The sequence below is a fragment of the Helicoverpa zea genome, chromosome 3, assembly GCF_022581195.2.
Source record: "Helicoverpa zea isolate HzStark_Cry1AcR chromosome 3, ilHelZeax1.1, whole genome shotgun sequence".
NCBI lineage: Eukaryota > Metazoa > Arthropoda > Insecta > Lepidoptera > Noctuidae > Helicoverpa > Helicoverpa zea.
In genome coordinates, this window is record NC_061454.1 from 6,733,347 (window position 1) to 6,756,172 (window position 22,826).

The window sequence follows — 22,826 nt, forward strand, 5'->3', positions numbered from 1 at the left end:
GCTTAATTATAGTGTTTATTGGTACTTTCTTATTGTTCAACTTAATTAATATGTTGCATATTGGTCACTTATAAAGATGTTTTTTAATAGAGTTTATCATTCAATAGAGCTTTCTCGACGATTTCAGACATTGTCACTTTTATATCTCTGCATAAAACTTCGGCAACTAAAACCTTTGATTCTGGCTGTACCTCTGAGGGAACGTAAGCTCCCTCGCCAAGTATACTGGTATCATTCCAGCAGTGACCGAGTGATGCTTGAGACTCGCATATCCTCCCGAGTTGTAACAACAGAGATGTTATATCTTCTAAAAGAGATGGGAATGCCGTACAGATCCTCACTAGAGACTTCAGTACTGGCTGAAACAGTTCCAACCGCAGATCACTTGGGAGAACAGACAAAAGAGTCGATAAAGTATTGACGCATAATCTCGCTATAGACATCGCTTTCGGTAATGCATACTGAATAGACAAATGCGATACGAGATCAACTGCGAATATTTGCTTCTCAAGCGAAGCTTGGCTAAGAAGCTCAGGTATAAAGTCCAAGCATATGTGCATTGAAGGTATTCCTTGAACTGTGACCGGCAGCAGTTCTCTTGGGTACCCTTGAAAATGTACCAGTTTTGCTAAAGATGGTTCAGATATAAATATTTGATGAAGGAAGGAACAAATGATACTTCTAACTTCCCGAAGAGCCCACATCAATTCAGGTTTAGCTTCGTCATCTGCGGTCTCCAAGCATGCTTCGAGTAATATTTGTAATGCCGCACTTTCTTGTGCCGCTACTAAAGCATTCTTTAATTCTTCTCGTTCTGCATCAGATGTCAATTGTCCACTTTTCTCGAGCAACGGCTTGTCTAATAAATGTCGACTAAGTTGGCTTCTTGAAGCTGCTAAACTGGCCTCTAATATTCTCAGTATAATCTTTAAAATAGGGCCGCATCTAAATACTCTGATGTCGCAGCGCAGCACTTGTAGTGGATCAACCAAAACATTCTCTTGTGTTATGGTCACGTTTTTGACGCCACCATTGATATCCAGTAACGCATTGATAGTCATAATCCACAGGCAACGCGGCAATACTGTATTTAGACGTAACCAGACTTCGTGATATAACTCCTGTATGTGCCGTGGCACTTGATCACCTAGCACGTTTTTGAAATATTTAACAAATGTTTCAGCATGCGGCCATATATCTGTGGGATTTTTATTAAGCATAGCTTTCAAAATCTTTCCAGTTTTATATGGGTTTTCTTCGATAGTTCGGAATGCGTCATCTATAGCTGTTTCTGAAAGATTTATGTCTACTTGATGACGATTTGAATCTCCAAATACTTGATCGTCCATCCAGTCATCTACTAGAGACAGTTGTGGGAAGTGAGTAGCCAATAGCCGCAACAGAGGGCTGAAGAGACCACCATAACTCATCTGGTCTTTTTGAGCTTGATGAAGTAAATATTTGATGGGTAATTCAGATAGAAAGGCTGCAGAGTAACTCTTTACTTTGCGACCATTCGCCATAAGAGTAGCTGTGTTAGACAATCTAACATCTTCATACAGCAGTAGGTAGTATATCAGGAGCAACTGTGATGCCAAAGTTGGTTTCTCGATATTGATCTCCATCGAGGTTTCTCCATTATCAACTTCCATTGGTGCAAATGGTTTACTTTGAACATCAAAATTAGCTCCAAATATGGAATTTCTGAAAACTTTTCTGATCTCTTCCTCCATTATAGGTTTGTTTACATATTCATTTGTGCCTTTGTTGTTTATGATAAGGATAGAATTGACGTAAACTTCAACTAAGGCTGGCATGACGGGATGCAGAGGAGCTGTGCAGTTGCATATTTGTCTGTATATCCAATTTTTGATTGGGACTTTATGTTTGGAGAAAGCTCGAGACTTCAACAGTTGATGAATACAATGAACTGGTAAATAGCCTGGTATGTTGCTGTTGAGATTTGCTGTCACCGGTACTTTGACGGCGTGGGCTGTTACAACCTGGAAAATAGAAAATGCAAGGTAAAATATGAATTAAATGGATACATATATGAAGTTCAGCTCGAAACTGTTCTTTTTCATACCTGTTCAGTAAATATTTCTTGTGTGAAAGCTTGTTTTATTCTGGCGAGGCCATTCGGTCGCACAGGCACGCGCATGCCCAGCGTGGCACAAACAAGTTCACCCACCGCAGTCAGCTGCCCAGAATGGAAGTGAATTGCTATCAACAGTAACATTTCGCCAAAGGACGCGGTGACACCCGAAGTGCTGTAAAAATAAAATTGCAAGATAGTTATTGTTACAAATTATTAGGCTTCTTACTAAGTACCATTTATATGGAATCGTTATTGTTACCTTTCGAAATAAGCTTCTTCTTTGACCAGCCATTGCACCCATTCTATAGCTTTCTTTTCATGTTCAGGTGCAGCTGAAAGAAAAATGTTGAGGATTGTTACATTGTTGGCAGTTACAATACGGAATATCAACTTCAACGAAATTTCATACATACCCATTAGAGATGGGCATGCAAGTATCATACAAAGACTCAGTGATACAAATCTGACTCCAGCAGGTGTAGGAGGTGGCTTTTGTGTAACTAGCCTTAGCAGACCGGCCACTTCATCATCTTGGAACTTAATGCCTGCAATGCCTCTTAGAGCACAGTACAATCGCAATAGTGCTGATGCCTCAACCCCAGCACTAGCATCTTTCAATCTGTTCAGCAACTCTTGGCGCAGTTTTGTCAAGGCTGCATGCCCATCACCTTTGCCGCGTTTATGTGAGTTACGCAAAAAAGTCGCGAACCATGCTCTGGTAGTCTGATCTGATCCTAGGAGAAGTCCAGACATGAATGAAACCTGTAATGATATTCTTATTAGAAGAGAACTTTTACATAACATGACCAATGTGATCATAGATATGTACCGTCATACCCCAAAAACTTTTAAATGTCTGTTGAACACTTGTCAAAAAAAATTACAAATTCTGACATTGATATATGGTCAGTTTTGCAGCGACATTTTTTTAGACAAGTGTTCAACAGATGTTTAAGTTTTTGTAGTAAGGCCAATATAGTTTGCAGTTAAAAGTATAGTTAGTGTAGTAATAAGTATGTGGTATGTTGGCCTACCAGGTCATCCTGATGGTGCTTCAAGGTGAGTGTTATGACCAATGAGGGCAGTCTCGAGGCTGATGCTGCTTTGGCCCTTACAGCAGCTGCCAGGTGCGGACAAGCTGCACACAATGTAGTCAGAGTTTTAGCTCTGATGCCACCTTCTTCACTTCTATCTGCATTCATTACTAGTGATTCAGCCACTGAAACACAAGGATCAATTTTAGATAGTGTGATAAGTCTTATAGGTGTCTCTTTTCAGTTAATTAACAAGTAAATAAGAAGCAATTAAGAAAACTGTTAATTGATATGAAAGTCTGGGCGCTGTTCTAGGGATATATTCCTATCAAATAATAATAATGGCCATTGCATAACCAAGTGGCCAAGATCATCCACCAGCAGCTTGCTCTGCAGTACAAACTTGTAGATCTTGAGGTACCGTACTACAGGTATGCGCCCGACCCAGTTCTCGAAAAGGACCATATCACGTTGTACAGGGATCGATCTATCATCACTGACAGGACTATTTCAGCCAATAAGCCTGATATAGTGGTGATAGATCGATTAGCGCGCCGCGCGATGATAGTCGATGTCGCCGTCCCGCATGACGAGAACCTCGTGAAAGCTGAGAAAGAGAAACAAATAAAATATCTTGACTTAGCGCACGAGGTTGTCGCCATGTGGGATGTCGACACAGCTGTTATTGTGCCGATTGTCATTACGGCCAATGGTCTAATAGCCAAGAGCCTCGACGAACACCTCAGGAGGCTCTCGTTGGGCGGCTGGATCAAGGGACTGATTCAGAAGGCAGTACTCCTTGATACGGCACGTATTGTGAGGAGGTTTCTGTCTCTGGGACCCTAACCACCGATACCTTGGACCCTGTGCCCGATATCGGTGGCAACCTATTTTTTTTATATTTTTAAATGTTTTTTATTTTTATATTTAATATTTAAAAATGTAAATAATATGTTTGAAAATAAATAAATGTCATGAGTAATATGGCCATTGGAGACAGTCTACTAAGTACTGGTATGGTACTGGAAAAATGAACCAACCTTCTTGTAATGTATCTGGCATGTTGGCTACCACCCAAGAAATGATGATGGGTCCTTTATTCACATAAAGTAGTACCTCCACAATGTCACAGACATTCAGCAGATTGGGTAGCTCTGCCAAGCTGATGTTAATCACATCGGTAACCTCTTCCAGATATACATCATTGTCAAAGAGTTCTGACGGCTTCACACAACATTCAGCATTGGTGTTCTTGTTTTGATTGTACTCGGCTAACTGTGCCTGCATCAGCAGCAGTTCTGACAACACCAGACGAACTCGCCGGGGAGAGTCGGACTGCTCGAAATCGTTAGTCATGCCATTGGTGACGCTTTGTATCAGAAATGTTTCAGTACATTGTGATCCACTTTTCAATCTGAAATATAGGATAAGAATTAAATTATAAACCGGTATTAGAAATATTTTAGGAGGAAGACAAATAACAACACACTAGGTACCTCATTTGCTGCTCTTTCTTCACATCAGTTTCTAGAGCATTAAATTCAATGGATAGAAGAGAAACTATGAAGTTGACCAAATCGATACCAGAGAGCATAGTAAGCACATCTTTCTTCGATTCGGCACAAGTCCTGGTCGTGTCCAATGGGGCAATAAGCGCCATGCGGACAAGACATGGTATTATAGGGCGTAATTCCTCCGGTGTGAACTTTTTCAGTGCTGCAATATCCAAATCTTTGATCGCCTTGAAGACGTTAGGTTGTACAGGTTTCATAAATGTTATATCCATGTTTATTGAGATAAAACACTCATATCACAATTGTAAGTAGCTAATTCTTCACTTCTATTAATTAAATTCGGTAGGAACACCAAAATCTCAATAATATTCAAATAAAAAGAACCAAACTATATAAACACCGACCATTACCCTTATTCGCTAACTTTCGGATTTTCAGCTGTCAACTGGCCTCAGTTGTCAACCGAACTTTGATGTCAACTGACAATTCCAAAACATCGGTATTTAGTATCGCATGAAGTGGACATCAGTGGATATCTTTTCACGGTGCTTAACGTAAAAACTATGGTGACTAGCAGGGGTACTCTTGACAACTCTAGTTTTTATCGACTATTATACTGCTAAGGTGGAAATACCTTATTAGCATTACATTACTACGTTTGAGAGAACGCTTTATTTTCAACGTGTTATACATTTAAAAACAATCTGTCTCGGTAAAATTCAGTATTTGCTTTCTATTGTGTGTGAACTTGGTGTCTAAAGTTCCGTGTGGTTGAACAATATTTTAACTGAGAACATTGTGAGTATTGTAGTTATTGTGAATTAAACAACTTAAATTCCTGTTTTGCATGCAAAGCAATAATTGATACACCATTTTATTATTATTTAGGTTTAAAATGCCAGGACGCAGGAAAGTGTCACTGAGGCAAATGGAGCTGCTTCTAGAGTTTGCGCATTCCCATCGCGACATAGCGTTGGGCCGCTTTCCGCCAGGTCCTCAGGGAGTGCGGGACACTCGAGAAGCATGGCGGTCGATTTCGGTGGCACTTAACTGTGTCGGCAGCGGAGCCACTAAAACGCCGGACCAATGGCGCCGAGTACGTTTACTTCTTTATTTAAAAAACAGCACTTTAGCATGTTTGTATGGTGGCACGACTATATCTCATAATATTCACTTGCTTTTAATTTTGGATACTTACTTTGCATCTGTAAAACTTAATAGTAACTCATTGATAACTTTTTTTTATTTTGCTTTTTCTAAGTTTTTGTCACTGAATGAATGTAACATTGTTTGCATGTGTAACTAACCAGTAACTGTTTTTTTTGTCAAGTATTGGATAGAGTTCAAAGCAAAAACAAAAGGAAAAGCTGCAGACATGCGGAGGAGCACATCTGCGACTGGTGGAGGCCCTAACAGGCTGGTCCCTCTTAACTATATAGAGGAAAAGGTGCTGGCTTTGTTAGGCCCTGTTGTGGTTGAGGGATTGCCTGGTGTGCGCTTGCCCATTGATGTTAGTTTAATTTCATATAAATATAATTTAAGTTTTATTGTCATCCGCTTCATTGAAACTACTACTTTATTTGTCAGGATGTTATGTGGTTTCTTTACGCATATTGAAAAGAAAATTATTTCTTCAGATATTGTCACTTGGTGACCCACCAACTTCCCAGCCATCGATGTCTGGAGCTGTGGCTGTACACACCTCACAGCCTCCGGTGCCTCCTAAGCCCTCAACCTCTACTTATGATGAGCAGATAATGGAGGTTGAATGGCTTGACGACAGCCTTCTAGAGGGGACACAGCCTGTGGAGCAGATGCCTGCTGCAGAGGCTGTGGAGCAGATGCCTGCTGCAGAGGCTGTGGAGCAGACGCCTGCTGCAGAGGCTGTGGAGCAGACGCCTGCTGCAGAGGCTGCGGAGCAGACGCCTGCTGCAGAGGCTGTGGAGCAGATGCCTGCTGCAGGGGCTGTGGAGCCCACACTATCCAGTGAGGCTGCTATTAGTAAGTACTTCTTAATTAATAAATAAAAAACAGCTTTTTATTTTATTTTTACTAGGCCTAGCGATAAGCAAGTAGTAATTAGGTAGTAGTAATTGTATTGTAAGGTGTATTATCCTGTAGTTAAATCATTGTAATTATATATATTTTTCTAGGGAATTCTGAGAGAGATGGTCCACAATGTTCAACCCCGAGCCAGCGTCAACGACCACGACGAGCGAATGGTTAATAATTTTATTTCAATAACAAAAATTTTGATAATTTTACTACTACTATACTACTATTATATCGGGTGTGTCGTTCACAATCACATTAAATCATATCGCATATACTTTATGATATTCTATGGCGAATTGTAAAAAAAATAACCTAATCCATTCAGTGGTTTAACCACAGGAGTCATTTTTCGTTTTTATAATTTACAACATCATGTGTAAAGCAGAGATAAATTTAGGAGTATCGTATGTTTTGATCAGTTGACAGCTGTCAGGTTTCAAGGGAGAATTTCAATTGTTTGTAATGATTGTTTTATATGGTGTTCTAAGTTTTGCACATTTTTATTCCATTTACTTTGTTTGAAAAAATCATTTTTTTAGTTTTACGTATTTTTCTTTTTTCTTTGTGTTAATCGACATATATTAACCAGTATATTAAATTCTTGACCGTTATTTGAAGCTTACTAGTTTGAGATAGGCACCTACGTGTTTTCCGCTTTTATCTCCGTCCTTTTCTACCCCATATCTTGCATCTCTCTCGCACACCGACCAGTTTCACTCCCCACCAGGCAGGAGGCGACGAGTGTTCTCGGCGGCCACAGTTCGTCATTGGCGTCTTGTTTTCCGCCCGAGAAGGTTGTCTAACCAACCGCTGTAGTATTTCGTTGAAAAATAAACTCAGTGCTCTCGCAGAACACAGGTGAGTTTATAATATTTTATACAATTTGTTAACGGTTTTACCGTTCGATATTCGATTTTGCGAAATCAAGTGTTAATATTTTGTACATCTACCCCTTTTTTGTCACGAGTTTCTTCCGTGTACTTTTTTTTTCAGTAATTTGTTTTCAGAATGAGTGACTTATAAAGCAAATACAGATGCGGTAAATAATAAAGCTACCACAGCCCGTGCACGTGACTATGGAAAAGAAAGCAAGCCCGAAGTTCCTAAGGCACCTGTGGCCCTAGTTCAATCCTGCAAGGCGTTCAACGGTTTGACAAAAAGAATGGTGTGAGGTGCGGTCCAACCAGCATCTCCTTAGTTCGGACTGATCACTACCGCACTTGAAGAGGGCTGATGGTGTCAAGAAAGCTTTTCGGCCTTGAAAGACTTGGTACGCTCCCCTCGGACTACCAGTAAGTCTGTTAGCCACCTCCCATGGGGGTCGGCTCATTATCACGGCGTGTGATGGTTTTCGGCCTTGAAAGACTTGGTACGCTCCCCTCGGACTGCCAGTAAGTCTGTTAGCCACCCCCCGTAGGGGTCGGCTCATTATCTCGGCGTGTGATGCTTTTCGGCCTTGAAAGACTTGGTACGCTCCCCTCGGACTGCCAGTAAGTCTGTTAGCCACCCCCCGTAGGGGTCGGCTCATTATCTCGGCGTGTGATGCTTTTCGGCCTTGAAAGACTTGGTACGCTCCGCCTAGGACTGCCAGTAAGTATGTTAGCCACCCCCCACAGGGGTTGGCTCATTTTCACGGACCCGCGCAGGGTACCAATCTTGCATGTTGCGAGACGCAGCATCATTACAAAGTGGGGACCAGTAAGTATACTAGCCACCCCCCACAGGGGTCGTTTCATTATCACGGACCCGCGCAGGGTACCAATCTTGCATTTTGCGAGTCGCAGCATCATTACAAAGCAGGGACCAGTAAGTATACTAGCCACCCCCCGCAGGGGTCGGCTCATTATCACGGACCCTCGCAGGGTACCAATCATGCATGTTGCGGGTCGTACCATCATTGCAATCTACCCTCGCAGGGTGGCTTTTTGGATCGACTTTCGAAGAGTCGCCATTATAACCTTCCCTCGAAGGGAAATGGTAATCACACTCACGCTGAATGGCGTGTGACGCAAAACTCTAAAAGCTCCCTTGGGATATCACGAGTAAATTACAATAGGAACCATGTCCAACAGAGGAAACAGAAAGCGTCCAGGACCGCAGGCGGACTTTGATGCGTCCAACAAGGCACGTAAGTTATGACTTTCCAGGCGGGTTGCCTAACATTATATCAAGACCAATGGAAAGAAATGGGAGCTCCGCCTTTCTTGTCAAAAATAATAACTGGGTATCGCATACCATTGGCCAAGAGCCACCTTTGATAGATAATGCCAGATTTGACCAGAGAGTCCAAAGAGATGGATGTCGTCATATCCCAAATGATAAAACAAAAAGTTCTATTGATAGCTGCAAATTCTGCCAGCTTTCTTTCCAATATGTTTCTTGTGCCCAAAAGGCGACGGAAAGAACCGTCCAATACTCAATCTCAAGGTTCTCAACAAGTTCATAATTACGGAACCCTTCAGTTTAATAAATGTTTTTCGGGTGCTAGAGTTTCTTCAGAAAGACGAATGGCTGTGCAAGTGGATCTCGCCCAGGCTTACTTCTACCTTCCGGTAGCCGGAGGTCACAGACATGTTCTTCGACTAGTATACAGAAGAAGACTGCTTCAGATTACGTGCCTACCATTTGGCTTAAGCACGGCACCCAAGACCTTCGCCACAGTGACCAATTTGGGTGGCTCAAACTTTGAAAACTCAAGGGTTACTTATAATTGTGTATCTCGATTTTCTGGTGGCTCACCAAGATATATTTGCCTACTTTGGGATCATTTGCACCACGTTTTGGATGGCAAGTGAATAAATCGCAAGCATTATCAACAAGATAATGACAAAACGCACTACGTGACAAACAGCACGACAAACTTAGAAGACCTGCATAGCTTGATAGGACTTTTAAACTTCGCAAGTTTTCGTTGTTCCATACGGCAGACTGCATTACCGGGCTCTCCTCACTTTCCTCAATGCAGTGTTGAACAGCAATCTATACCTACCCTATTCATGGAACCGTGAGCCAAACGGTGAACAAACCATAAAAAGGGTTCTTATAAGTCACGATTGAAGTAATGATCATATTTTATAAAAATAACTACGAAAGTAATATACTGACAACATTAGAAATGATATTTTAGAACGATGTCTGTGGAACTTATGCAATCTTTTCAAACTTATTTGAAATCAAATATGTATAATAAAGGCCGTAAATTATTTTCTTAATTTTAATGAAATATGTAGTAAATCGTTTACATGTAAAATGAACCTAGAAGTCTTGACTGTCATACATAGAACCCTACTTAATTGAAGACCACGATACTAAGAACATTTTACATAAAAATGTGACGTTTTTGTCATCGGTCGGGTTATACCCACCATTTTGAAAAAGTGTCATTCTTTGGTTACATTGTGGGCTCACGGCTCGGTGAATGGAGTATAGCAATGTTGAACCTACCAGCAGATGCCTTAGCAGATCTAAAGTGGTGGCTGGTCAGCTGCCACCAAACCTTGGATATTCATTCGCCACTTCCCTGTCACCTTATAACCACGGACGCCTCCGATGTAGGATGGGGGCACAACTGAACGGAACTCCCGTAATGGGTTCATGGAACGAGAGAGAAAAAGGCTTTCACTGCGATCTGAAAGAGATGCTTGCAGTATTAACTGGAAAATCACGGCAAGTTGCTAAAGAGATCAACAGCCATTTTTCAATGCAAAAATGGGACTGTGGTGTCATATCTAAGAAATCAAGGTGGCACCCGATCAAGGAGCCTACCGAACTTGACGTACAGAGTATTCAGTTATCTTGAGCTGTATCAAATCTATCACGTCGTGAATCATATACCAGCCCTATTCAACAGTCAGGCAGACCATCTCTCCCGACACAAACCTCCACCGGAGTGGCATCTTGTATCAGCAGTGGACCTACTTGCCTCGAAGCGAGCCCAGGGACACATAGTTGTGTACTACGTGCCCCTAGATCTGAAGGACCCGAAAGCGGGGTTCCACGATGCCTTTTTCTCAAGTTTTGACTTACCCGCTAGCATGGGTATTACCGCCACCTTACCTTATACCGTAGGTCCTCAGTCATCTCAATTCAGGAACGGGAGTTAATCTCATAGTAGTTCCTTCGGTGGCACCAGGTATTTTGGCGAGCAGATTTGAAGTCCCGATCATTAGCAGTACCCTACACACTGATGAACCTCGAGCAGAAACCGATAGACACAGCAACGGGGATACCCCCTGCCAAGGTCAGGGAAATGGGGGGGGGGGAGGAGGGACAAGGAGTCTCTCCGACTGAAGTCTTCTTCAATCCACACGCAACACTTATCAATCAGCTTGGAGTCGATGGTTAAATTGGGGCGAAAAGTATGAAATTGGATCCTATGAATCCTTGAATCCCTATTTGGACCTATACTTACCCAATTTTTAGCAGACTTACACATAGTAAATAAACTAACATACAATACTATTTTATTACACAAGTCAGTTATAGCTACACTATGCAATGCAGAAACCACTGGAGAGCTAGGTTCACACGTTCTAGTCGGACACAATTTAAAATCAATAGCGCTGAGCAAACCTGTTCCCCGGGAAGCCGTCCATCTGGAATAATGACCAATTGGTAACCTACTTAAGTGCAGTAAACGTAGACGAGAATAATCCATTTGCAACTTCCAGGCACACTGCTGCTCTTTCTTTTGCTAGCTTGTTTCGGAAAGGCGAGTCCATGATCTTTCCTTGCTTGCAATAGACCCAGAACATTTCAAAAACAACAAAGATAATTTAATCTTATGGCCAGTCTTTGGCTCTAAGACCGACAGTTCTAGTCATAGGCAGTCGGGTTGTTGTTTGATGGATAATCAGGAAAATATAAATCTAAGTCCAGTGTATTGGGTCAGAAAGACTAAAGCCTTGTTAGAAGATAGACGGACATCGGCTAATTCCTTAAATTTATTTATATCCGTTAGAGGCCAACCGAAGGCAGGCACCCGAACGATGATGCGGGTGGATTAAGACATTGTTAAAAGAGGCAGGAATAACTACAACCCCAGGAAGCTTCCACTCGGCGGTAGCGTCAAAATCTGTGTTGACAATATACTTTTGGACGATATATTAGCAAAGGGTAATTGGCGATCAGGCAATACATTTGCCCATTTTTACAGAAGGGAAAGATACCCACTAAATAGAAGTAGCAAGTTATCTCGATTATTTAATTAATCCAGCTGATTAATGTCTATATTTTTGTTACTATTGTTATTAAGAAGTATCGCAATGTTTTTGTTAATTACTATTAGAAAATGAAATCAATTTTGCTTTTGTTCTTGCATCTCTCTTTTAATTTTTATTACTCATCCTTCGAGCCCATTTCCCAACTATGTTGGGGTCGGCTTTCAGTCTAACAGGATGTAGCTGAGTACCAGTACCAGTTAACTTTGATTACATTAGTATTCCAGGACGCAATACACATACTTACATGTGATTACTCGTGTACCTAAGTACCTATTTACATACACAATTTCATTGTGCTTTTGCTCACATTGGCGTCCACTTCCACCAGGCGATAACAAACACGTCTCAAACTAGTAAGCTTCAAATAACGGTCAAGAATTTAATAGCAGCGTTTTACCTGAAATAAAACGCATATTAAATACTTACCTTATTTGAAGCTTACATTTTAATTTCTGCCTGGTGTTTTCGACTCAATGACGAACTGTGGCCGCCGAGAACACTCGTCGCCTCCTGCCTGGTGGGGAGTGAAACTGGTCGGTGTGCGAGAGAGATGCAAGATATGGGGTAGAAAAGGACGGAGATAAAAGCGGAAAACACGTAGGTGCCTATCTCAAACTAGTAAGCTTCAAATAAGGTAAGTATTTAATATGCGTTTTATTTCAGGTAAAACGCTGCTATTAACGCATTTCATTTAATGTGATTATGAACGACACACCCGATATATGCATGTAAGCCAAAAAGAAAAATAGTCACAAATATTATTTTTTCAGTTCGCAGAGAGGAGTCAATACCTCGTTGGGCCTATGACCTGGAATTGAGGAGAATAGAGGTGGAGACCCGACTCACAGAAGCAGTGGAGGGGATGCTTGGGGTTTTAAGAGACATTCGGGACGACTACCGCCGGCAAACAAACCGGGAATGATTACCTACTGCGTTGGTCTAGTTGTCGTTCCGAATGTTGCAAACAATGTATCCTCCGCGGCCCCCCCCTCTATCTTTTGGGTCCAATGTTTAAAAACGTCAGCGGTTTTACCCATGCCCATAGGACCCCTTGTAAGTGGATGTCTACACCCTACGTTGTGATTGTTAATTAGTTTTTATATTAAAAAAGATTTTAATTAGAATAATTATTATTAAGTGAAATTTTAAATAATGTTGTACCTTTTATTCTAAGAATAAATAGCGTTTATAAGACTTAACTAGTTTTATTTTAGGTACTTACCCTATTCATTTTACTAGGAGCTACTGCCTATCTTACCTGATCAACTCAGTTAAAACAAAACTCCTTGGTAAGACTGGTTATTGGTAATTCAAACTCAAACTAAAATTATATTTTATTTATTTAAAATAGGCGCATAAAAGTTCACAAGTAGAAAAGCTCTTGCGAAATGTCAAGCTAGTTGCACGGTTCCAAGGAGTGGGTCTCATGGAGAAGAACCGGCAAGAAACTCCATAGACACTCTTTTAAAAAAAATCAATTTTTTACAATAATTTTCATATAGTGCTAGTTATCCCTGAGAAAGTTATACAATGCAAGTGAAGCTAATGTATTGAATGAATAAATTATATAAAACTATTTTAATGCAACTATGTTAAGAGGAAATTAAATTATATAATTCAAATAATGTTACTTGGTAAGCCAAGTTTTGAAATAGGTACCGCATCCTGCGGCTCGTTCAGCTCGCCTTGGTGGGGAAGTGCTGGGAATCTTGCACCTCGCATGCCCGTGGTCGCCGGGGAAGCCACATGTGAAGAAAGAAAAAAAAATGAGTTATTTTAACGACAGTCATCCCAATCAAATAAAATGGTTTTAAGTAAATATTTAAACTTTAGTTCTTACACATAGTGTTGCCGAATGTCCCGATTTTCAGGGTTTTGGGTCTGGGTCTGGGGGCGCCTCGCGATTTGTACCTGAAAAAAATAAAAATATATATAAATTTAGGTAATCGATATAAAACTATACTTGCACTAATAGCGTAGAAAGCATTGATTAAACATTTAAAATTACACTATTTATCTTATATAGTTTTGAAAAATTTAATAAATAATTTTAAAGTATTACTCACTAAATAGATAAATATTCTTAAACCATTAATAATGCCAGGAAGAGTTTATAAATTAGTCCTGGTATTCCATAATCTTTGGACTAGAATATCTCTGGTCCTTGAATTATCTAGATTTGCTGCAGCTCTAATCTGTTGGGAGATTTGGCTCTGTTCCAAATAGTCAGACTCTTCACTCTCAGGCTCCGGCAGAGGAACATTGTGTATGTTTGCTATATTGTGTAGTACAACACATGCATTCACAATTTTAGCCACAGTCACTGGGTCATAGTGAAGAACCCTATGTGCTAATAAACAGCGCCAACGATTCTTTAATACACCTATGCAACGCTCAACGGTATTGCGAACTTTGCAATGCAGTGTGGTGTAATGTTCCTCTGGTGAACCGACAGCAGCCTCTAATATAGGTGTCATCATCCAAGGGCGTTGTGCATATCCAGAATCACCTGAAATTTCAGTAATATAAGTAAAATACCTGTTTTATTTGAAAATACTTGACAAATACAATCCAATATTTATATACCTAATAGCCAACAATGCTCCCCAGATCTTTCCAATCCTTCTAGGTGAGATTTAATGCAGCATTGGTTCCACACAAATGAATCATGTGATGCACCTCCATAGGATGCATCAACATGCAGTATTTGCAAATTCGCATCACAAATCTGCAATAGATAGGTATAACATACTGTACAGTCAGCCATCAGCGCAAGTGCCAAAACCAAACAACTTGACATGGATCTTTTATCATTGATCTTTTTTTGTAAATAATTGTCGTACAAATTCTGGTCTACGCTGCCCTATGCGTCGAATGGTAGATACCTACAATAAAGCATTTATTGATATTGACATTTTTGTATGCTCTAAGTCCAAATTTAAGAATGATGTAATGAAACTGTTATTGGAAGTTGAATTAAATTGAATTTATTTATTTTATACCTACATATTACTCTTTGATTATAATATTATTATCATTATATTGAATTGAATATGTACGATTATGATCTTGATGTTTAATATGACTTGATTTTGTGCTGTATTGTTTTAATGTTAAATTGGATTTTGTATAATTTTATTGTTTATTATTGTGATTATGATGGTGATTTGATTTTGTTTCGTTTTGCAGTACCTATTTTAATTAATTATTTATTTGTAATGTTTTAATACCATTGCTATGTATAGTATTTATTGAATTAATAATGCTCATTTGGTGGCACTCATTACCTAATATTTTTGTTAAAATGAGGATAATGCAGTGGGCCACAATATTGTTATCACTCACCCTTATTGTTAATTTATTAGTATGTATTGTATATTGTGGTTGTTAATTGTCCCTAAATAAATAAAATAAAAATCTTTTATACATATATGTTAAAAAGTATTGATTGATTATACAGTAAGAAAAAAAATTGTGATAGAACATTAAAAAATGTGTTTAATACTCACCAGCAAAACATTTAATGAATGATAATGTTTTCTATTAAAAAAAGCTTCTTCATGGTCAGTGGGCCTTATTATAGCAACATGGGTTCCATCAATGCACCCAATAACTCCTGGGAATCCAAATTTTTCCATAAACCTGAAAAATACATTATTTCATGTTTATTACATATAAGGTAGAAAACAATTACATATATGATTAAAATAATATATAGCTAACATACACTCTCATGGTGGATTCCCGTTCTTGTTGAGTGGAAGGAAACTTTATGTACTTGAGTAGCACGTCCCGTACATTGAGAGCATCGGTTACCTCATGTAGGCACCTACTAAATGTAGGTTGAGACATGTTGCAAATGAATGAGGAGCTTCGTTGGTATGATCCATTTGCATAAAAGTTTAGGACTGCCAATATCTACACATAACAAAATTTGATGTTAGGTACAAAGTTTATCATCATAATTATTAATATTACTCCATCATCATTTCAGTGTTTAAGAATAACATTATTAATTTACGTAATACTAGCTTCCACTCGCGGCTTTCTACATACTTACCAAATTTCAACCAAATCTGTCCAACCGTTTTTGCGTGATTGAGTAACAAACATACATCCATACTTACATTCTCACAAACTTTCATATTTATAAGTAGGATTGGTATTTATTCAACTTTTTAGGTTATAAATTCATACTTTTAGCTCAATTGCAACAGCAGTGTTTCGTTGAGCACGTTGCAGAAATGGACGTAACTCTGCCAAAACTTGCTGAAACCCTGATTTGTTGACACGGAAATTTGCCATGAATTCCTTCTCCGGTAAATCCAGAGAATTGTTGCAATCCCGCAGTCGACGTTTCTGGATTCTGGACAAACTTCGTTTTCTCTCTTCGTCCGCAAATGCCAGCAAAAATGCACGCGACATTCTGTAACACAAAAAAGATAAAACAAATTAAAATAATACAATTAAAAATAACACTATTAAAAAAGGAACGACTCAGGGTTTATATTTCTATCGTATTCGCAAAATTAGAGAAATCTTATATGTCTGATGCAACAATAGAGTATAGACATCCCAGTGATGATTACCAAAATCGGGCATAAAACACTGCTATTTGTAGTGTATTTAAAAAAATGTCAGTGGCTGTCAATTTGATGTCCACTCATTGCCCGCTGGGCTTACGAAATCGCAATTTAACGTTCATCGATACAGAAACAGCTGTCAAAATGATCTACGGTGGACATCAGACGCTGTCGGTGCTCATGACGTCATCGCAGTTGGTAACTGGCGTTAGCAAATAAGAAAATAGCGGTTTGACAGTTTACCGATGTATACTTTACCAAATGATGATAACTGCGAGCTGTCAGTGGAGTTAGCGAATAAGGCCCCATGTCAACAATTATGACATGTGTAAAATGTCAACTTGTAGCTGTCACTGTCAGCAGATAGACGTTACTTAGATTTCAGTTGCCAGGGATAAAAAATCTTTAAGCTCTTTGCACACGGAGCAAGTCCTTGGTAAGTCTGCGACAGTGGATATTTATTAAGTTTGTATCCCCCTGTCAAAATTCAGAGGTACTCACTAAATGGTTCAGTTAGGCCGCGAACGCACAGGCAGGTGGCTTGCTTAGCGCCTAGTGCCTAGCGGCTTTCATCCTGGGTATTCGACTAGCTAGGCGCTAAGCGCGCAGTGCAGCCGGTCGCGTTCATTTTAGAACGTTCGTTTTACTGGGCTACTCGCTAGGTGACGCGCTAGACACTAGGCGCTAAGCAAGCCACCTGCCTGTGCGTTCGCGGCCTTACTAATTTCGACAATTGAAATTGCATCAATATTTATATCTTAAAAATGGGCACTAAAACAGGCCCCTGGCGAACTCCATAACTATTGTACTTCAGGATTGTTCACAGTTAAATGAATTAAGGTGTGAAATAGAAGAGAACTTGTTGACCCTTACATTATATAAATATCGAGTTTGATTTTATCGTAAACTACACACTAAACGTATATAATATTTAATAATCAGATTAAAATTTTATGGCATACATAGATACTACCTGATATATTTTCCATAATCTTGTAACGAGCGGGCTACACAAGTAACACAGGTAAAGGGAATTTCAGTACATTCATCCTGGGCTACGACTAGATGAAGTTTGATTAGCACAGCACACATTAGGACTTTTATTTTTTTTTCCGACGTCAAAAACCCCTCCCGCTGTGGGTTAGCAGCGGTGAGGGAGTGTCAGACTCTTACTGACTAAAAACCGTCGTGTTCCGTCATAGGCCTTTTATGTACCAGGGCCGCGGTATCTCTTTCGAACAACCCGCAGCAGCACACATTAGGACTCAAACCGAAAGAATAACAGGCCTAACAGGCCTGGCTAACGTTTCTTAGGATCCACACCAGTGGCGGATTTACAAATTTGCCGCTAGTAGGTCATTCAATTTTTGCCGCCCCTAATGATTGTGAACTTAGTGATATTTCTGTCAGTTACTAGATTATTTTTGCAACCCGCTATGTAACGAAGAGTTTAATGTTGACCTAACAAGTTTATCTGACAGCGACTTTAAAGCGTAAAACCTCTGTAACTTTTAAACGGCTCAATTGATTTTCATGAAACATGTTTAAGAACACTCGCCCGTAAAACACCTGTAATACAAAAAAAAAATTGAAATCGGTTCATTCGTTCGGGTACTATGATCAGTGGCGTACGCCGCATCGGGTGGCACCCGGGGCGGACTACCTATTGAGCACCCCCCAAAAAAAAAACGACACAATATAATCACGGACTAAAATTGTAATTGAAGTACTTAAAAATCGTGTAGAAATCATTCATGGTGCTTTTTGCTAGGTTTAACATAAAGAAACCGGAGTCATACCACTGCAAAGTTATAAAGCGCTAGCTAGTTTTATAAAAACCAGTGTCAAGTAAAAAAGCCGCGAGCGCAAAATTTTTAAGTTTTAGAACAGTAAAGTACCAAAACGAGTTTATAAAACCGGCTTAAAGCGAAAAAGTCGCGAGCGTAGCGAGCGTGAAATTTTTTAGTTTTGGGACACAAACGTACCCAAACAAGTGTGAAAAAAAATCACTGCAAAGAGAAGAAGCCGCGAGCGTAGCGAGCGCGAAATTTGTGATTTTTGGGACGCAATGATATCTAAAGAAATTAGAAAAAAGTAACTGTAACAAAAATACTCAAACAAGTTTGAAAAATACCAATGTAAAGTGAAAAAGTTGCGAGCTCAACGAGCGCGAAATTTTTTGAGTTTTGGGACACAAAAGCGAAATTATTTGGGACACAAAAGTCCTCCACCTCCTGAACAGCTTATAAATCGTCAGCGTAGAGCGTCAGTTGTTTTTGCTACTTCAGTGCTTTAACTTTTTGTTAGATTGGACTCAAAGAGCGCAGAATAAACCAGAAATGATGAAGGAACCGCGAGCGAAGCGAGCGGATTTTTCAATTTATTTTTATTGAAATTAGTTCGCTCTCAAAGGACATGTTAAATCGTGGAGCCGTAGCAGTTACAGTTACAGTTTATTGAAATGCTATTGGAATATTTTAAAATTCATGATCACATAAGCCTAAGTATATATTACAGTGCGTTTATTAATCGTTTATTTATATATGGATTGTGTACTCGTATAATTTTATTATACAAAAAAAACTGTAAACAAATTAGCAAAATTTGCCGCCCCTCTAAATCTGCCGCCCTAGGCACTGGCCTACTTGGCCTATTGGTAAATCCGCCACTGATCCACACAGGAAAGGTTTTCCACTTATGCACACATAAATAGAGTGAATCAAAAGTAAGCTTTATCTACAGTCTATGATACAGTGGAGTACTTACATCCGAATTCCGAGCAAAGCCAGAAAACATAAATCGCTAGTAATATATTTTGTTGGTTTATGATAGGATTTTTTTAATATTCTACCTAATCTATTAGAATCTTTTCACGCGCTATCTCAGTAAGGCGCAGTCGCCTCCCAAATGTATTCGATTCAATTTCGAATGTGACATGACATGTCATTGTAGAACACGAATCCTCGCTCATAGTTGTATGGCTTGTTATTGAAGTCAAAGTTATTGACTGTGAACACTATTGATTTATTGTAGTACATATTACATATTACATCATTACATAGTACATATTACAAATTAAATCAACATATTTACAAATAAAAAGAAAAGAAAAAAATTAAAACCATCAACGAAGTATTTCCTTACTGAATTTTACATCTGCTACATCTTATGTTATATGGACCTACAAATTATAGCCGGGACCCACAACTATAACGTGCCTTCCGTCACACCTTTTAACACCCATCCATCCATTCACGAACCACGCCAATCGTTGCTGAACCTCATGATCAATCGACCGCTGAAGGTGTTACTTAGGCACGAGCTCCTCCACTATTTACTGCATCATTATTTATCATTATAAAATTCTTAGTTCATTAATTCTGAAAAGTGTGTATGATTAGGAATACAGTAGCTTGGTTTTTGATTATGCCAAAAATCTTAATTAGGGACTCTTTGTTCAAGGTGTATTGAGGCCACGACCTTTCTGTTAAGAAAATGTGATATTCTCCTACATTGTTTCGTCTTGGGGAGTCAAATAGGATTTATTATTTCGTAAATTACATTGTTCGTGTGCGCGAGGTATCAAATGGAAGAATTAAGAGTCGTAATGTTATTTGACGAAAGTTGCGGTGTTTTTTTGTAGATTTATCTTGAAGTCGTTAATTTCTTTATCTTGAAGTTCGAAGTAGCAAAGTCATTAGACGAGATCTATGTAATATGACCAGAAGTATGAAAATGTATATACCTGAAGCTTTTGGTTGATACAACCGTCCATTTAAGTGCTACGAAAATAATACAGGACTTATTTACTTTCGTGTTACAGTTGATACAACTTTTTTGCAGGTGTTCAAAAATGGTTGTACTTTGGCGTATTATCTTTCTTCCTTATACATAATTTATTTTTAGGATACATCAATGGCAAAAGTTATGGTCAAAATGAAAATAAAATAATAAGGTATTCCCCAAAGGCCCACCCGGACTTAATACGTAGACGTTGCTACGCAGCGCCTACGGCGTAGTCAGGCTCTAACGGGCGAGGGAATAAAATTAGTTTCCTATTGCTTTTTATTTTATTTGTTTTATGTGTTACGGTCCTCTATTGACTATTGATTTTGTTTATGTAATGTATTATTTATTCTATAGTTTATGCTAAATAAAAGTTTAGGTTGAAGAATAGGATGTAAAAGTAGGTATGCTTTAGTCACTGAAATATCAACACTTTTTGATTTTTCCTTAAAGAGAAATAGAAATTAACCTCTCTCTAAATAAAATAATGTCATCTTTCATAAAATTAATTAGGAAGCATCACAGTGCTTTGTTCTACCTACTTTCACTTACATAATGGCGCGCTTCTGAAATTAATGTAATGCAATTCAGTAGCAAGCTGAAGTAGGTTAACTGAGATTGTTAAGATTGATGCACCAACATTAAGTTTTGATAACCTAGTACTGTCTATCATTTTAATAAATATTCGTATTCAGTGATGAATGAATTCAATCTCGAAAATATATTCAGGTACAACTCAGAAAAAATGTGCAGTCTCAATATAAAAATAGTATTTTATACATTTAAATCAGCCAAGGAAAGTACGGAAAATAGTCCTTGAGCGGTTCCTAATACAGACTTAAGTGAGCTTCCTTGACCTTGACCAAAATACTTACTTTACAAATGTTAAATGTAGTTCATATCCACTGTTTCCTATTGGATTTAAAATCAATAAGACATGGTGACGGCGAGGAAAGCTTTTGGCCTGAAATCTGTACCCATATGTCTACACCATACGTAGGCATTGTGCTAGGTACTTGCGTCTTAACTAAACCGATCGTAGTTTCTAGCTAAGGCAGCAGTCAGAAATTAGGGCAAAAATATTATAGGCTGATATCATCGTAGGTAACATAAGAAGTTTTATTAGTGTGTGACAAAAGTTTAGTCATAAAACAGTTAGTGAAATGTTAACAAAATACAGTGGAATCAATGTATAGTGGAATGAGCTAAGCGGGTTGTGTGGGGTGGCCGGGGAACAGGGGCAGCGCCGGGCTCGGGCGGCGGGCGGCGGCCGGCGCGCGGCAGTCGCACGGCAGCACGTGCGCGCACCGCCCTCGCGCCGCCCGAGCCCACGGCGCCCGGCGCGCCACCCGCGCATCAGCCCTGTGAACCCAACGCGCTCAATATTCCACACGATTGCAATCCTCCTGTAATTCCTACATAAAACGTACGGTTATCTGTTTTTCGTCGTTCCTGAATTAGGCCCGTCTTGTAATGTAAGGGTCATCCTCTCGCGATTTAAATATTTATGGGTCAATAGTAAGAGTTTTACTGAGATTGCTTACATCATCGGAACCGTAATTTAGGCGGGAAATACAATTCTATTAAATAATAAATGAAGTAATCTATAACGTTTCTGCGACGTCCGGAGCAGGAAATGACAAAATGTTTTTTTTTTCATGACTGTGGTTTATAGCGTACTTTACCTACATTTTTATGTTAAGTCTCTAGTTATAGAGACGAAGCGTTACCTACTTGTCTTCAATCGCACAGTATCATAGTTTTATGTTTGTATGCCGATACTGATAGTCAAACATAAATCTCGGGCGCCGCAGCCCTTTGTTGACAATAATGATGTCTCCATCCAGAATGTCTTCATAAAGCTTTGTGTGATAGACAAATTGATTATTTAGCTGCTTCATTCATATTTTTAGTACCATTCACCTAACACTACCATTTCATTTCTGTAAACCTGAAAAATTATTTGGCAGTAAAAAGATGTAAGTTTTGTTTAATATGTGGATAGTAAAGTAAGATAATATCAATAGTTATGCATGTTTCTTTCCAAATAATAATTATATCCGACAAAGATGAAATTATTATGATTATCATCATCATCATCAGCCGACAGAATATCTGGATTTCTTAGTTTTGCTTCGACACATAAGTATTTGAACCTAGGAATCTATAAAGATGAATGATATTCAATAATCACCGAGTTGTTATCTGCCAGAGCCGATTAAACCTTTTTGACGAGTATGATTGATTGATGGTTTCAGTTAGAAATTCCGAAATTACATGTTTCCATACAAGTGGTCATTTGGTTTTTGTGTATTTCTGTTTTATCTCTAGCTCACATTGTTTGGACATTTCCATTTGATTAAATATCAATTATTGCTAAAAAATAAGTTTGATTGCCATTTTCTTAGCTAAATTGTAGCTTTCATTAGGTTTTTGGATTGGGTCAAATTATAAGTAGGTAATACAAGTTCTTCATATTTCGTTAAATGGGCCGGAATAAAATTAAGAGTCAAAATGTAACTTAACTAGACTTC

General features: G+C 39.1%; 3 protein-coding genes across 7 annotated transcripts; 1 reads left to right on the forward strand and 2 right to left on the reverse strand.

Moving 5' to 3' along the window:
- Position 1: 1 nt before the first annotated feature.
- On the reverse strand, positions 2-5,063 carry LOC124646069 (integrator complex subunit 2). Its single transcript, XM_047186100.1, has 7 exons — positions 4,629-5,063; positions 4,173-4,546; positions 3,133-3,317; positions 2,512-2,860; positions 2,358-2,430; positions 2,087-2,270; positions 2-2,003 (listed from the first exon to the last, which is right to left on the reverse strand). The coding sequence occupies exons 1-7, from the start codon at positions 4,916-4,918 to the stop codon at positions 84-86; spliced, it is 3,375 nt and encodes a 1,124-aa protein (XP_047042056.1). The 5' UTR covers positions 4,919-5,063; the 3' UTR covers positions 2-83.
- On the forward strand, positions 5,064-13,117 carry LOC124646073. 5 transcript variants are annotated; one of them, XM_047186107.1, is made up of 6 exons: positions 5,344-5,444; positions 5,535-5,742; positions 5,977-6,156; positions 6,284-6,647; positions 6,800-6,868; positions 12,694-13,117. In XM_047186107.1, exons 2-6 carry the CDS (start codon positions 5,542-5,544, stop codon positions 12,843-12,845), a joined length of 966 nt encoding a protein of 321 aa, XP_047042063.1. In that variant the 5' UTR covers positions 5,344-5,444; positions 5,535-5,541; the 3' UTR covers positions 12,846-13,117. The 5 variants fall into 5 exon arrangements, with proteins under 5 accessions (XP_047042062.1, XP_047042064.1, XP_047042065.1 ...); XM_047186106.1 differs by having other exon boundaries at positions 5,064-5,742; XM_047186108.1 differs by having other exon boundaries at positions 5,065-5,742; positions 5,977-6,093.
- Positions 13,118-13,245: 128 nt separating this feature from the next.
- LOC124646072 (putative nuclease HARBI1) lies at positions 13,246-16,457 on the reverse strand. The gene is made up of 6 exons (XM_047186105.1): positions 16,121-16,457; positions 15,651-15,841; positions 15,433-15,565; positions 14,510-14,651; positions 13,990-14,432; positions 13,246-13,834 (listed from the first exon to the last, which is right to left on the reverse strand). The coding sequence occupies exons 1-5, from the start codon at positions 16,346-16,348 to the stop codon at positions 14,035-14,037; spliced, it is 1,092 nt and encodes a 363-aa protein (XP_047042061.1). The 5' UTR covers positions 16,349-16,457; the 3' UTR covers positions 13,246-13,834; positions 13,990-14,034.
- Between the last annotated feature and the right edge of the window lie 6,369 nt (positions 16,458-22,826).